This window comes from Odontomachus brunneus, unplaced genomic scaffold (genome assembly GCF_010583005.1).
Source record: "Odontomachus brunneus isolate Ranch 3 - 2012 unplaced genomic scaffold, Obru_v1 Obru_scaffold_075, whole genome shotgun sequence".
NCBI classification, from domain to species: domain Eukaryota; kingdom Metazoa; phylum Arthropoda; class Insecta; order Hymenoptera; family Formicidae; genus Odontomachus; species Odontomachus brunneus.
The window spans coordinates 385,890-399,809 of NW_022639525.1; the positions used below are offsets into that span (position 1 = coordinate 385,890).

At 40.2% G+C, this 13,920-nt stretch overlaps 3 protein-coding genes across 3 annotated transcripts in view; all 3 read left to right on the forward strand.

Annotated features, from left to right (window-relative positions):
* Positions 1–469: 469 nt before the first annotated feature.
* On the forward strand, positions 470–7,399 carry LOC116847198 (sodium/potassium-transporting ATPase subunit alpha-like). Its single transcript, XM_032821943.1, has 9 exons — positions 470–838; positions 918–1,230; positions 1,569–1,697; positions 2,246–2,652; positions 3,324–3,593; positions 3,727–4,041; positions 4,122–4,539; positions 4,649–4,937; positions 5,883–7,399. Exons 1-9 carry the CDS (start codon positions 473–475, stop codon positions 6,451–6,453), a joined length of 3,078 nt encoding a protein of 1,025 aa, XP_032677834.1. The 5' UTR covers positions 470–472; the 3' UTR covers positions 6,454–7,399.
* A 160-nt stretch (positions 7,400–7,559) lies between these two features.
* LOC116847194 (protein obstructor-E-like) lies at positions 7,560–11,308 on the forward strand. The gene is made up of 4 exons (XM_032821932.1): positions 7,560–7,723; positions 9,375–9,683; positions 10,169–10,565; positions 11,060–11,308. Exons 1-4 carry the CDS (start codon positions 7,687–7,689, stop codon positions 11,199–11,201), a joined length of 885 nt encoding a protein of 294 aa, XP_032677823.1. The 5' UTR covers positions 7,560–7,686; the 3' UTR covers positions 11,202–11,308.
* A 2,121-nt stretch (positions 11,309–13,429) lies between these two features.
* Positions 13,430–13,920, forward strand: part of LOC116847208 (protein obstructor-E-like) — a 3,710-nt gene continuing 3,219 nt past the window's right edge. The window contains exon 1 of the mRNA XM_032821954.1: positions 13,430–13,645. Within this exon, the coding sequence (XP_032677845.1) occupies positions 13,597–13,645 (49 nt within the window). The 5' untranslated portion in view covers positions 13,430–13,596. The remainder of the gene's footprint in view (positions 13,646–13,920) is intronic.

Below are 13,920 nucleotides of genomic sequence, written 5' to 3' on the forward strand. Positions count from 1 at the left end.
GGCCAGTTTGGTTGGCCCAAGCGTAGATTGCGCACCTGCGCTGCGCTACCGGTAAAGCAGGCAACGCCGTTGCTGTCGAACGACACGTGAGGACGCTCGTAAAAAAAAGAGATGGCGCGCGTTTGCTCTGCCCTCCTTTATTCCTATGAAGAAAGAATTTAATATCCAAAGGTTCTCGGATCTCTGTGATATATATATCTCAGCGATTTTGATGTAAAAATTTTTAATAAAAAAAGAGGGAAGTATGCAAAATATTTTTTTCCCTTTCCCTACTTCAGTACATTGTAATCGATAAAATAATAGCGAAAATAACAGCGAAAAGCAGATTTAACTTCATGCGCCTGTAACGCAGCTTTGTGACGTTATTTTTTAAGATGCATATTTTAATTTTGACAAGCTAATTTTTTCGTATATTGATTTTTAAGTATACTTTTTGCGCTTATATCGCGGGACTCCACTTGTCGGTTGAGAAATGCGGCGATTCTTCCGAAGACCGCAGGAACCCAACCGCGATCTGGACGTCCTTCGTCGAGATATCGACACGGACGTGCACATTAAACCCGCGAAGGATCTACTGCAAGATCTACAGGTAGATCCCGAGCAAGGTTTGCCGACAATAGTCGCAAGAGATCGGCTACGAGAACAAGGACCGAACGCATTAACTCCGCCGAGGAAAACCTTGGAGATTCTGAAAATCCTGCATCATTGTTGCAATGGAACCTCTTTACTGATATGGGTAGCAATTCGCGAAAGATCGAGTCCTTGCAAGTTTCGAACGCGAAAGAGAAAAAATATATTTTACAACAAAATATATTTTAAAACAAAATCAAAGAATCTTGTAAAGTACAGTTTTTAATATATATTTTATAATTCAGAAAAAGTAAAAAGAATAATAATGAACATACTGTGATCTTTAGGTAGGCGCTGCTTTGTGCTTTGGCAATTACTTCCTGGAACAAGAAATCTACGGCGAGGCGTCCGAGGACCATCTCTGGCTCGGGCTAGTTCTGATTGTCTTGATCATGGTCACAGGTATGTTCAGCTACTACCAGGACTCCAAGAGTTCGCGCATCATGGAATCCTTCCAGTGGATGTTACCACAGAAAGCCAAGGTCCTGAGGGACGGCGAGAGAAAGGAGGTGCTGGCGACCGAACTGGTCGTAGGGGATATCGTCCTGCTGGAAACTGGCGACCAAGTGTCTGCTGACATTAGAGTCCTGGAATGTCAAGGTGAGGCGTGCCATGATACCATCTCGTCGCGCGCTAGCTTCTTGTTTTCCTCCGAGAATACGAGCCTTTCTCTCCAAAGAACCGCGTCGATTTTTCGCCTCGTTCGATCTTCTAACAGAAGAAAGTTCACGAAAAAATCATCCTGAAAGAAAAGATAGAAGTCAGAAAAGAGAAAATGGATATTCGATGTATCATTTATAGAAAAATTTTTTTTTATTTAAAGAAGCACTTGAGGATGATAATATAAATGCTAAAAGGATATCTCGTGTATCTTAATTGCTTAAAAGCACACGACGACATTTTCTGAGTGACACAGTTTTATATCTCCTTAATTAAAGGCTTGAAAGTAGACAATGCGTCACTCACGGGCGAATCGATACCGTTGATACGAATGGCTAGTATTCCGCAAGCAGGGAGTGTTATCGAAGCAAAGAATATGATATTCTTCTCTACAAACATCGTCGAAGGTGCACTGAAAATATTCCATTTTAAAAAAACAAAAATTTCATATTAAAACACACACTGAGAAAAAGAATTAAGTTGTATTAACGTGAAGTTTGTGGTTTTAATGAACGAACTAACGTGCGTTTTGGTCGAAAGGCATAGCATTTTTGTGATTCTTATGACCTAAGTTTGTGGTTTCAAAAACCAGAAATCCAGTTCAATCAAAACGCGTTGGTTCATTCATTGCAAACTTTATATTTGCACACGACTAAACCTTTTTCTCCGTGCATAATTCAGTAAGATAAAATCTCTTTGAATGTTTTGCATGTGAAGCACGCGCGCATATTTGCAATAAGGAAAGAGATACTTGTTTAAAATTCATTTGTGAACTATAAAGTTTATTTCTGTGAATAAACTTTATATATCACAATTTTTAAATATCTTTTTTAGTAGTATAAAATCAAAATAATAATAATAATAATACTAAAATAATAATAGTAAAATAAAATTTAGTAGTATAAAATCGCAAATTAAATTCTTCACCGAATCACACAGGATTTTCGTAAAACAGGCACTGGGAAGGGCGTCGTGGTGGCTCGCGGCGACGATACAGTGATGGGCAGAGTGGTCAGGCTGACTTCGAAACTCTCGCCACGACCTACGCCACTTTCGCGTGAGATCCATCATTTCATGAAGCTGATCTCGTGCTGGGCGATTTTCTTAGGCGTTCTCTTCTTCGTAATGTCCATCGCGATGGATTACAACTGGATCGACTCAGTCGTGTTGCTTATCGGTATTATCGTAGCGAATGTGCCGGAAGGCATCGTCGCCACGGTGACGGTCAGCCTGACCCTGACCGCCAAGAGGATGGCCAGCAAGAACTGTCTGGTGAAGAATCTCGAGGCTATCGAGACACTCGGATGTACCGCTGTTATCTGCAGCGATAAAACCGGCACTCTCACGCAGAATAAAATGACCGTATGACTGGTCTTGCATCTTGCAGCTAGTACTTCTCCTCTTGCACTTTAGCCACGATAGATTTTCGAAAATTTTAGGATAATTTGGTTAAATAAATATTAATACCTGGACACTAATAACATTAATACCTAACTCTGGGCATTTTTATTGTTCTGCTTTTTTTTTAATACACATATTTAAGTTTTCTTATTTCAGAAACTTTCAACATAATATATATATATATATATATATATATATATATATATATATATATATATATATAACATATTATGTATGTGTATGTATGTGTATACACATACAATTTTGAATATATATACATATATTCTATGTTGAAAGTTTCTGAAATATGAAATATCACACACACACACACACACACACACACACATATATACTCTATATTGAAAATTCAAATATTCATATTTAAAAAGATAAAAACAATTAGAATGTCCAAAGTTAAATACCAATGTTATTAATGTCCAGACTTTGGTCCAGATTAGTACTTTTACCTTTATTCGTCATTATCTATGCAACGAGTGAAGATCGATAGTACCGTGCTATCTTTCATGCAATGGCATTTCTCTCATGACATCTCTAGCTTCAGTAACGTTTGCTTCTCGGTCCTCGCTACGGACGTTCGATCGAGTTTCTCTCGTCAATCGCGCGAATTGCAGGTGCGACACATGTGGTACGACGGCCAGCTGCGCGAAATAATGGCCTCGGACACGTGGAGGAAGTACGTCAACAGTCGGGGCTTCGAGAACCTGGCCAGAGTAGCGAGTCTCTGCAATCGTGCCAAATGGGTACCGGTACCAGAAGGCAAACCCGCGCTACCGTTAAACAAAAGGGAGATATTGGGAGACGCGTCGGATACTGCCCTACTGAGATGCATGGAGATCCTCATGAAGGGAGGAGCCGATTTCTTCAGAAAAGATTACGTCAAGGTAACTGAGCTGAGTCGAGTCCTCCGATTGTCAGGGAATGCAAATTCAGCATCGACCAATCGTGGCTCATCTTTCTGGCGGATCAATTTCACAGATCTTATTTTGTAAATCTCAATCTAAAATGGATCTGTAGGTGCTCGAGATTCCTTTCAACTCGACAGACAAATTCCAAGCGAACGTGCACCTGTTTCAAGACAGGCACCTCGTGTGCTTCAAGGGTGCTCCCGAGAGAGTCCTCGAGCGTTGCTCGACCGTAGCTTTCGGCAACCGTACCGAGAGACTGAAGGAAGAAATCAAGACAGCATACACTGAGTCTTGTCATATCCTGGCGAACAACGGAGAACGCGTCCTCGGCTTCGCCGACTTGGAACTCTCGACCTCGGTTTACCCCGTAGGCTACCGCTTCGAGACAGACCCTCCAAATTTCCCTCTCCAAGATTTGAGACTGGTACGCCAGTATTGTCGATTCGAATCTTTCTCAATAACTATCAATAACTTCTTAATTAGCTCAACTTTCCTCACCGACAGATCGGTCTGATCGCTATGATGGACCCGCCGCGACCGACGGTGCCGGACGCGGTGTATAAATGTCGCTGCGCCGGCATCAAGGTCGTTATGGTGACCGGCGATCACCCAGACACCGCCAGAGCGATCGCCAAATACGTTGGCATCATCACCGACGATGATCACAATGGTCCTGATGACGTCAGGAGACACCACATTGTGGTAACTGGCGGTCAGCTGCGGGATCTGTCACCTGAGCAGTTGGACAGGCTGATCAGGCAATATCAGGAGATAGTGTTCGCCAGGACGTCGCCGGTGCAGAAGCTGCAGATCGTCGAGAGCTGTCAACGGCTGCACCTCATCACTGCAGTCACCGGCGACGGCGTAAACGACTCGCCGGCCCTGAAGAAAGCTGACATTGGCATCGCTATGGGCGTCACAGGTCGGACGGTGATATGAACGAAATGTCTTGCGAAGAGAACCGCGAGGCTGTGAGTTCTTTGAACAAACAACGGTCGTTTCATTATCATCCGGTTATTTGCGATCGTTAGGGTCAGACGTGAGCAAGCAAGTGGCAGACATAATACTACTCGACGACAATTTCGCGTCGATAGTGACGGGCATCGAAGAGGGCCGGCGGATCTTCGACAATCTCAAGTCGAGCATCGCGTACATCTTGACCAGCAACGTGCCGGAGATCACGCCTTTCTTGGCATTCGTCGCGCTGGGAATCCCGCTCCCGGTCGGCGTGATTTGCGTTCTTTGCATCGATCTAGGAACAGACATGTGGCCAGCTGTCTCGTTAGCTTACGAGAAGCCCGAGTCGGACGTTATGTTAAGGTAACGAATACGCCAGATGTCATATAATCCCTATATATATCATCGTATCCTTATTGAGAGAGAAAACGGAAGAAATGGAAAAAATAGAAATCGACGAAATGGAAGGTTTTTACTCAGTGGGTATACTATAATATATCCATTTATATATATATGAAATATGTTTTCAAATAAAAAATTTCTTTTTCTTAAAACTTTAGCTTTTCATGGAATTAATTATTTATTCCAATTAAATAGAAAAATTTAAACTTGAGTAAATATATATGTGTAATAATTTGAATAAATAAAAGAAAATATATATATATGAAATATTTTTCAAATAAGAAAATTTACTTTTCTTTAAAACCTTTATATATTACTTTTTATATCAATTATTTATTTCATTTAAATAGAAAATTTAAATTAAAGTAAATATATATTATTATCCACCGAATAAATTTTTTTTTATTTTTTGGATATCTCTCTCAGAGACTTTCCCCCACTTCCTCAAGTACAACCAATTACTAAAAAAAGGAACAGAATTAAAATTAAAATTAAATGAAAATTAAAATAAAAAACTCTAATGATATACAATCAAGAGAAGATTTTAGGACCAATATGAACTTATACACATCTGTAATAGCGTAATCAAACAAGTAACAAATTTAGAACTGTGACTTACATAGTCAATAAATATGATAATTTATTAGTCAGAATATTAAAATTATGCAATTATTTAAACTGGATATTTTGACTAATATATTCTTATACTTATTAGCTATGTAAATCACAGTTTCAAGTTTTTTACTTATCTGATTACGCTGCTACACATATGGTTCTTATTAGTCCTTAAATCTTCTCTTGATTAAAGTAAAGTAACATTCAATGATGTGAGAGATAAATATATACGAATAGAATTCGAAAAAAAGTACGAAGTTAAGTTACCCAGTCTGTGTCGATTTTCCACAGGAAGCCCAGGATACCTCAAAGCGACCACCTGGTCAGCCGACGATTGATTTTCATGGCGTATGGACAGATCGGTGTAATCGAGGCCTGCGCTGGTTTTTTCGCGTACTTCGTAGTGATGGCGGAACACGGCTTCCTGCCGAGACGATTGCTAAGTCTGCGGTCGGAGTGGGACAGTGCGACGATAAATGATCTGGAGGATAGTTTCGGTCAGGAGTGGACGTATGAGCAGCGCAAGATCCTCGAGTACACCTGCCACACCGCCTTCTTCATCAGCATCGTCATTGCCCAGTTAGCAAACGCGATGATCTGCAAGACCCGCCGAAATTCGCTGCTGCGCCAAGGCATGGGCAATTGGATCTTAAACCTGGGTCTGCTGCTTGAGATCGGTCTAGCTTGCCTAGTATCTTATGCTCCTTACATGGATCGCGTCCTCAAGATGTATCCTCTGAAACCGGAATGGTGGCTGCCCGGAGTGCCGTACGCTATTCTTATTCTGATCTACGAAGAGTTCAGGAAATGGTGGATCAGGCGAAATTCAGGTGGCTGGTGGGACAGAGAGACTTCGTATTAAGTGAGAATAAAAGTAATACACAAAACAGATATATTAAATGAAAGGGTGAGAAGCTCAGAGGAAAACAATGTGAAATCATTATCATGAGAGAATTACTCTATTTAATTGTTTTTAATTATTTTTATTTAGTTATTTTTTAAATATTTTTAATTCTTTAAATATTTTTATTCTTTTATTCCATGATTATTAATTATTATTATTAATTATCATTGAGATATTGTTGAGGGGAAAATGTCGCGAGAAGAGTTTCCTCTGATAAACGAAGATGCGAAGTAGAGCAAGATCGACTTGTGCTTTCTCGAAGGATGAAAGATACGTCAGGCAATTGCGCACTACTCTCGGCGAAAATAGTTTCGCAAAGAAACGACCTTTCGCGGCTCTCCGTTTTCCACAGTCGTGACTACTCGATATCACGCTGAGAACAGTTCTTCACCTTTCCATAGGTGAATTACCGCCATCATCATTATCATTCACATTCAAAATCCCCATGCGACTATATGGGAATACGACGATACGTAAAAAACGAAAAACTGGATGCACCGACGGACAAAACTGGAATTTCGCGTCGTTTCTTCGACGCGCGATGGACTTTAGTGTCCTAAAAATAACCTTCAGGTAAATCGATGCCAGAAGGTTGCCAGGAAATGTTGTTTTCCGCGGTTGCGAACCACGTCGCTCTCATGTCGCATTCTCCAATAGCTTTGCATCTCGCAAATGTTTCATTTCAAGCCCGGATTGTTAAGCGCGATTTAATATAGAAAATTCCTCGAGTTCTTGATTTCAACTTTGGATAATTTCTACTCCTTGCAAGCTAACAAAAATAATACATAAAATGTATTGATATGCGATATGTATACACACACGCGCAAATACATTTTATATATTTTGCACCTAACGCACAGAGAGTTCCGTTCAATTCGATTTCAGACTAGGTGAAAACTACTGCACACGGTGCATCGGGAAGTCAACATACCGGTAAGAGCTATTGTACGTTTGCGTGCGTAGAAGATCAACGGTTCCCCTTAGACCCTACGTGGTCACCGAGTGTTGTAATCTCGTGCGGCCGATAAAGTGGGGGCCGCATATAAGACCCCGGCGATCGTTCGACGGGGCCCAGTAGTCTCTAGTCATCAATTCCACCACGTTACCACGACTGGGGATCATCACGAAGTGACGTCACTGGGTCTTTTTCTCCCTCTCTCTTTCGATTAGGACCGTCCGTTCTTCGCCAGGATGAAGACGGAGGTGTTCTGTCTCCTAATTTGTCTCGGTGAGCTCTCGTCATTAATTTATCCATGCTCAACGTAGTCATAGTCGTGACTATGCGAGATACGCGAATAGCACTTTCAGGCGATTTTACGCCATGTTCTTGATCGCTGGTACGTCGCATCCAAATGTTATGATAGAAACGCGAGATAACTGCGCAATGCAAACAAACCGATTACATAGAAATCTTAACTCATTGAATAAGAAATGTCTCGATGCTGAGAGAGTAATGTTCTTTGCCATATGTGGGTCATTCTGCACAAGAAACTACCACTCTAGTAGCACGATTCATTAACGTTATATTGGCTAAATATTGGTAACATTAGGCATACATTGGACCAATATAACTAGTATATACAGAGTCAATATTAGTTATAAATAAAATTTAAATAAATTGCCAATATAGATATATATTGCACAACATAATTGTACCGATATTGGCTAACATTGACGGTCCATTGCGCCAATATGTAGCTGATATTGGTAACAAATAAATTGCTAATATTCGGGATTCTATATTGATTATAAAATGCAAAGTATCAACTTTGCAATATTGGACTAATATTGAGCATGTTGAAGCCGCATTTATAGCTAATATTGTCCTAATGAACTGTGCTACTAGAGTAGCTTCGTCTGTTTGCACCTGTGCGAAATTTTTAAATGAAACGAGCAAAGTACAATCTTCTATATGTACAAATAGTCAACATCTGATTATGTTCCATGTCCATTTATGAAATATATTGAAATGCGAGCAATATAAAACCTTCAGAAATTCGATAATTTTAATAAATATCGATAAATATCAAAATATGTTAAAAAAGACTTGAAAAGTGCTAATTTCTATTTAAATTATTTGAGAGCTATTGCCAGAACAAAATTATTTTTTTTAATATTTTATAACGCTTGTGCGTCTGAAGAAATAGAAAGATGTATCATTAAGGGAATGAGGTTCTCGAAGACAGACGCGTCTGTGCAAAATTGCCTGTTACTACTTGGCTTAAGAACATCGGCCGAGTCTGAATCTACTGCGGTGAATATCTGCGGTGTACTCGAAAGCTACCAGGCCGAACCGATTAAACGACATTTAAGTTCTGGCCGACCGGGTATACATATGGGGGGCCCAGCCACTTTCTCGCTTTCTTCGCTCGCTCGCGAGGTCGACCGGCGTTTCTTCAGGGACGCAGACGACGTGCTGCCTTGAAAACTCCGCACGCCGCGCGAGACCAGTCGACCCTCCGCCTTAACATTCACCATTCTCTCGTTTTTTCTTCTCTCCTTTTATTTTTAATTTCTCTTTGTTTCCCGCCTTCTCTCTCAATAGCCCGCGATACGAAACGGTCGTTGATTCCGAAGGCGATCCAGGTGTGAAGTTCTGAGATCTGGTTTCGTGAAATCTTTAAAAGGAACGAGAAGAGAATTGAAATTCTGCATAAGTTTTATTAATCTCGATGTGTTCAATCATTTGTCGACTGAAACGACAAAATTAATCAGATAATAATTATGAAAATTCTTGCACACATTTCTAAAAAATGAAAAATTTCCAATACTTATTTTACTGTACGTCTCGTGCTATTTCGTTATTTGTCTGACCGCGTCTCATTGCATTTTCTACAGTGTAATCGCTCTCAATTAACAAAGTCAACTTTTTGTCATAGGCATCGTCGCCGCCCTGACAAGAAAACAAGAGGCTGCCGAACAAAGTCGTCGTAAGGCCGCTTCGGCAACAACACCGAAACAAACAGCAGAGGAAGAGTACGAAGACGACGACGAGCTACTGGATCAATGTCCGGAACCTAACGGCTACTTCCCGGACGCGGAGCAATGCGACAAATATTACGACTGCCGTGATAGCAAGATCACCGAAAAACTGTGCCCGGACGGTCTCGTTTTCAACGATTTCAGCCCCCAACACGAAAAGTGCGATCTGCCGTTTGGAATCGATTGTAGCAAGAGGCCCAAACTACGTAAGCATGCAATTTTATGTCCTTTCCTGGAATCAGTTTGCATTGAGTGAGGAAGAGAGAGAAAGTGAGTTAGTGAGTGAATAAATGAATTAATGAATGGATGAATGAATGAATGAATGAGTGAGTGAGTGAGTGAGTGAGTGAGTGAGTGAGTGAGTGAGTGAGTGAGTGAGTGAGTGAGTGAGTGAGTGAGTGAGTGAGTGAGTGTATCAATGTGAGTGTGTGTATATGTGTGTGAGAGAGAGAAAGAGAGATCGAATAGAAATAGTTTCTATTTGAATGTATTTTATATCACTATATCGAAAATAAGAAAATATAAAAAATTGTATTGTTTTATATATATATATATATATATATATATATATATATATATATATATATATACCATATTTTATATAGTATTTTATATAACAATTTTTTATACATATATATATATATATATATATGGTACTCAATTATCACTCACAAATCGGTTCTCCACACAGAGAAACCTCAACCGTCGCCGCATTGTCCCCGCATGCATGGCTATTTCGCCCATGAGGACACGAGAAACTGCAACACCTTTTATTATTGCGTGGAGGGCAAGTACAACATGATTACCTGCCCGGACGGGTTGGTATTCTCCGAAAAGACCGGTATATGCAACTGGCCGGACGAGGCACAAAAGAAGGGTTGCGGTTCCCGCGAGCTCTTCAACTTCACGTGCCCTAAGGTCGACGATTCCGTGGCAGCCACGCACCCGCGCTATCCTGACAGCGAAGACTGTCAATACTTCTACGTGTGCGTCAATGGCGAGATACCCAGGCGAAGCGGATGCAAGCTCGGCCAAGCTTTCGACGAACGCACCGGCAAGTGCGACTGGGCCAGGAAGATACCCGAATGGTACGGAAATAGTCGCGCTGTCAGACAACATTTCGCTCTACTTATACGAACAACGAGAGGAAATATCATTTTTTAAATATTCATGACTTATCAAATCTTTATTTTTCATAAAAAACGATTCAAATAATTAAAAAAAATTGTGTTAAGATTATGTTCATATAGTTGTTAAAAAATGAGAATTGATACCTAGCCGATCGACACGAACATGCGAAGGATCAACGTTTGAACTTAATTGACGGAATGAACTGTTTCCTTCTGCAACTAACAAGACTGAATGATTTTATGAAATTCTATAGTGTTTCCCATTTTGGAGAACCATTTTAAATGAATACTGAAGAGATTTACGAATTGTCACTTCACGTCACCATTGCTTTGAAAACCAATCTTTCCTAAAATGACAAAGATATAAAGATAATTAAGAAAGTCTCGAATAAGATTGTTTTCCGTATAATTTTCAATGTTGATATCTAATGTAGCAAATGATTTACTTACAGCAAAGACTGGTACAAGGATCAACTAACTGACAAAGAACTCGACGCTTTGGAGAACCCACCACCGAAGCCCAAACCTACAGGTGGACCCAGTAGAAGAAAAGGCAGTAGACCGACCATAGGGTCGAGTCATAGATTAGATTAAATTAGTTTTGTAGGTCTTTAACGCACACTCTCTCTCTCTCTCTCTCTCTCTCTCTCCCTATTTTTAAATCGCCTCATTGTACAATAAATTTACCTTTACTACAAATAGGCCCTTCAAATTGTATTTGCATGTAAAATCCTATCTTTGATAATAATCGATTGAGAAAAAAATAAGAATATAATTTCCGCTCCGATTTATCTAAACAAAGCAAGAGATAATGTGCCTTGGATGCCTTGGATAATTTGGGAAAGAAATTTCATATCCCGGAAAAAATTACTCGAAAATTCGTCGCAATTCTGGCTTAAAAGGACTTTCTACGAGCAATACATTTGTACTTTCATACATATAATTCGCATATTTATAAATCTTTCTAATCTCTCGTTTTACCAAATTTAAAGTATTTCCCTTTATTATCCTTTACCGTTTGTAGAATCGAGAGATCGATCGTATCAATGGCCTTATTTACGTGGATCACGGTGACATAAGAAATACGCGGAACGTTTCCGCAGTAAATGCAGATCGCGTTTAAAATTCTTGTGAGCAGTGAAAGTGTGATATCGGTCGACGTTCCATGCATTTCATGCATTAAACGTTTCCGAAATCCAGTAGTCTCTAACGTAATGCTTTCGTAAGCACCGAGATATGCTAAGGTGAATAAGCTTTGGTGAGGTGAATATAATTTTACGTAAGTAGCACGAAGAAAGCATTGTCGGAACTCTGAAAGATTAAAGCTTCGTAGATATAATAGTAATAAATATAAATGGTACACTAAAAATTTCGATGGGTGAAAATATGTAATTTTTTATTTAGTGATATTTCGAGGAACAATTACGGCACTGAGCTAAATTTGGATTGACTTTGAATAATATTTTCGCGACAATGACTCGATCGTATACACATGGAGTCGTTAAAAACCTCACTTTCCCAGACGGAAAAATGTCGACAGACATTTCCAGAAACGTGCTGAAGGAGCATCGCTGTGCATCGTGAGGAAAAACTTCCTACTGACTTGACGGCAAACCACATCGCAGCCGCGATATGTATCGCATTCGGAGAGATCGTTAACCCTCATCTCTGACGCGGTTAATATATTCAATTACTGTGATCAGTATCAACTCGCTGAATAATTAAGCTGTAGTTTAAATGTATACGCGGGAGAACAATTCCGCTTTTATCTTCTATTCTATTGCAGCGTAATTTTTTATAATGACGAGAAAGCGAGTATGTAAAGAAGACTACAGAGAAATTACGCAAGTTACTGATTAAGAAATTTCTTCTAACACACTTGCAACTATCACATCTTGTAAAATACTTCTTGCGGGATTGCGTTTGGCTCTTAATTAGACTCATTATTTATATTTCATTTTATAGCAGAGAGTCTGATGACTGATTATATCTTTTTTTTTATGATAAGGTCGCACGAATCTACTTCTCAAAATGATCGAAGCGAGAGTAAAGGTGAATGTTAAACGGTAACCAAATGAAGAAAGCTTAACGAAAAGGCTGCTGTTTCCTGGTAAACCGCAGCTAGCGATGCGTAATATAGTGCTCCTTGTTCGAAGTTTGAAGTCGGTAGTTACACGGGAACACGGAGCAGAACAATTGCTATGATTGTTGGCTGTGACACTTTCTTTAAAGTAAGTTCTTCGCGTCTCGACTCTTCTAGACTCTCGATTCTTCTAGATACAGCTGATTCCGCGAGTATTTTTGAAAAGGTGATAAATATTTCCCTAGCTGCGCGTGAATAATGATCTTGATTAATTATCTTTCATTTCAACAAATATATGAATGCATGACACCCGGAACTGCGAAGCTTCTATTCGCTCAAGGAGTTGTTTTTGGCCAAAGTACCATGAATTTTCATTCCTACTTTCTTGCATCCGTTTCCCGGGGGATAAACTCGAGAGACGAGCGGAATGACGACGGTTTAATTGGAACATTGCCTCTTTTGTGTCGTCTTGATGTCATCTCCGGACATCGTCATCGTGCCGCGATTTGCACTTTTCTCCTCAAGGAAAAACGCGACGAAGGACGTCACGGTGAGAGTGCCAAGATAGAAAGAGAACGAGAGAGGAATAAGTGGGCTTCTCTCTCTTTCTCTCTCTCTCTTTCTCTCTTTCTCTCTGAGTTACTCGATCTTCATTCTCAGCGGGTGCCGTCGATGAAAAGTAACGGCGAAAGTGGGATTTGCGTAGCATAGTGGGGATCCGCGGGGTATACCCGGCCGGCGAGTAGCCGAAGAGCTGCAGTTCCGCGAGGGCGACGCCATTCCAAAGAGGCACCAAAAATTAGATAACCCAATTCCACCGTCTCGCCTATCAGTGAAACTTCCTCTCTCAGTGCGACCCAGGATCATCCCGTGACGGTCCGGCAGAGAAGCAAGCAAACCGGAAATATGATCACGCCGGGAGTCGTCACGTTGCTGGCCGCGATCGCGTTGTCACGTGAGTATCGATCGTTGGGTTACCGAATGAGCCGCGGGGATAAGATTCGACGGAGAAAATTCAACAGAATTACAAAGTGTAATGTCCGTAGTGCTTAAAATTTCTGATCGAAATCGGTTTCGCTCACGTCAATGAAAAGTTGACAATTGTCGATTGTCAAAAATTCTTCCCATTTATATAACATTCCTGAAGAATAATTCTATATATTTTGTTATAAGTAGATGCATATGCATATATATATATATATATATATATATATATATATATATATATAT

What these genes read in the sequence shown, in the direction of transcription:
- LOC116847198 (XM_032821943.1), top strand. Translation starts at nt 473, where the DNA reads ATGCGGCGATTCTTCCGAAGACCGCAGGAACCCAACCGCGATCTGGAC. An exon ending in CTCTCCAAGATTTGAGACTG is followed by an intron (nt 4,042 to 4,121) that starts GTACGCCAGTAT and finishes CCTCACCGACAG; the next exon opens with ATCGGTCTGATCGCTATGAT. An exon ending in GAGTCGGACGTTATGTTAAG is followed by an intron (nt 4,938 to 5,882) that starts GTAACGAATACG and finishes GATTTTCCACAG; the next exon opens with GAAGCCCAGGATACCTCAAA.
- LOC116847194 (XM_032821932.1), top strand. Translation starts at nt 7,687, where the DNA reads ATGAAGACGGAGGTGTTCTGTCTCCTAATTTGTCTCG. An exon ending in CTGTCTCCTAATTTGTCTCG is followed by an intron (nt 7,724 to 9,374) that starts GTGAGCTCTCGT and finishes TTTTTGTCATAG; the next exon opens with GCATCGTCGCCGCCCTGACA. An exon ending in GCCAGGAAGATACCCGAATG is followed by an intron (nt 10,566 to 11,059) that starts GTACGGAAATAG and finishes ATTTACTTACAG; the next exon opens with CAAAGACTGGTACAAGGATC.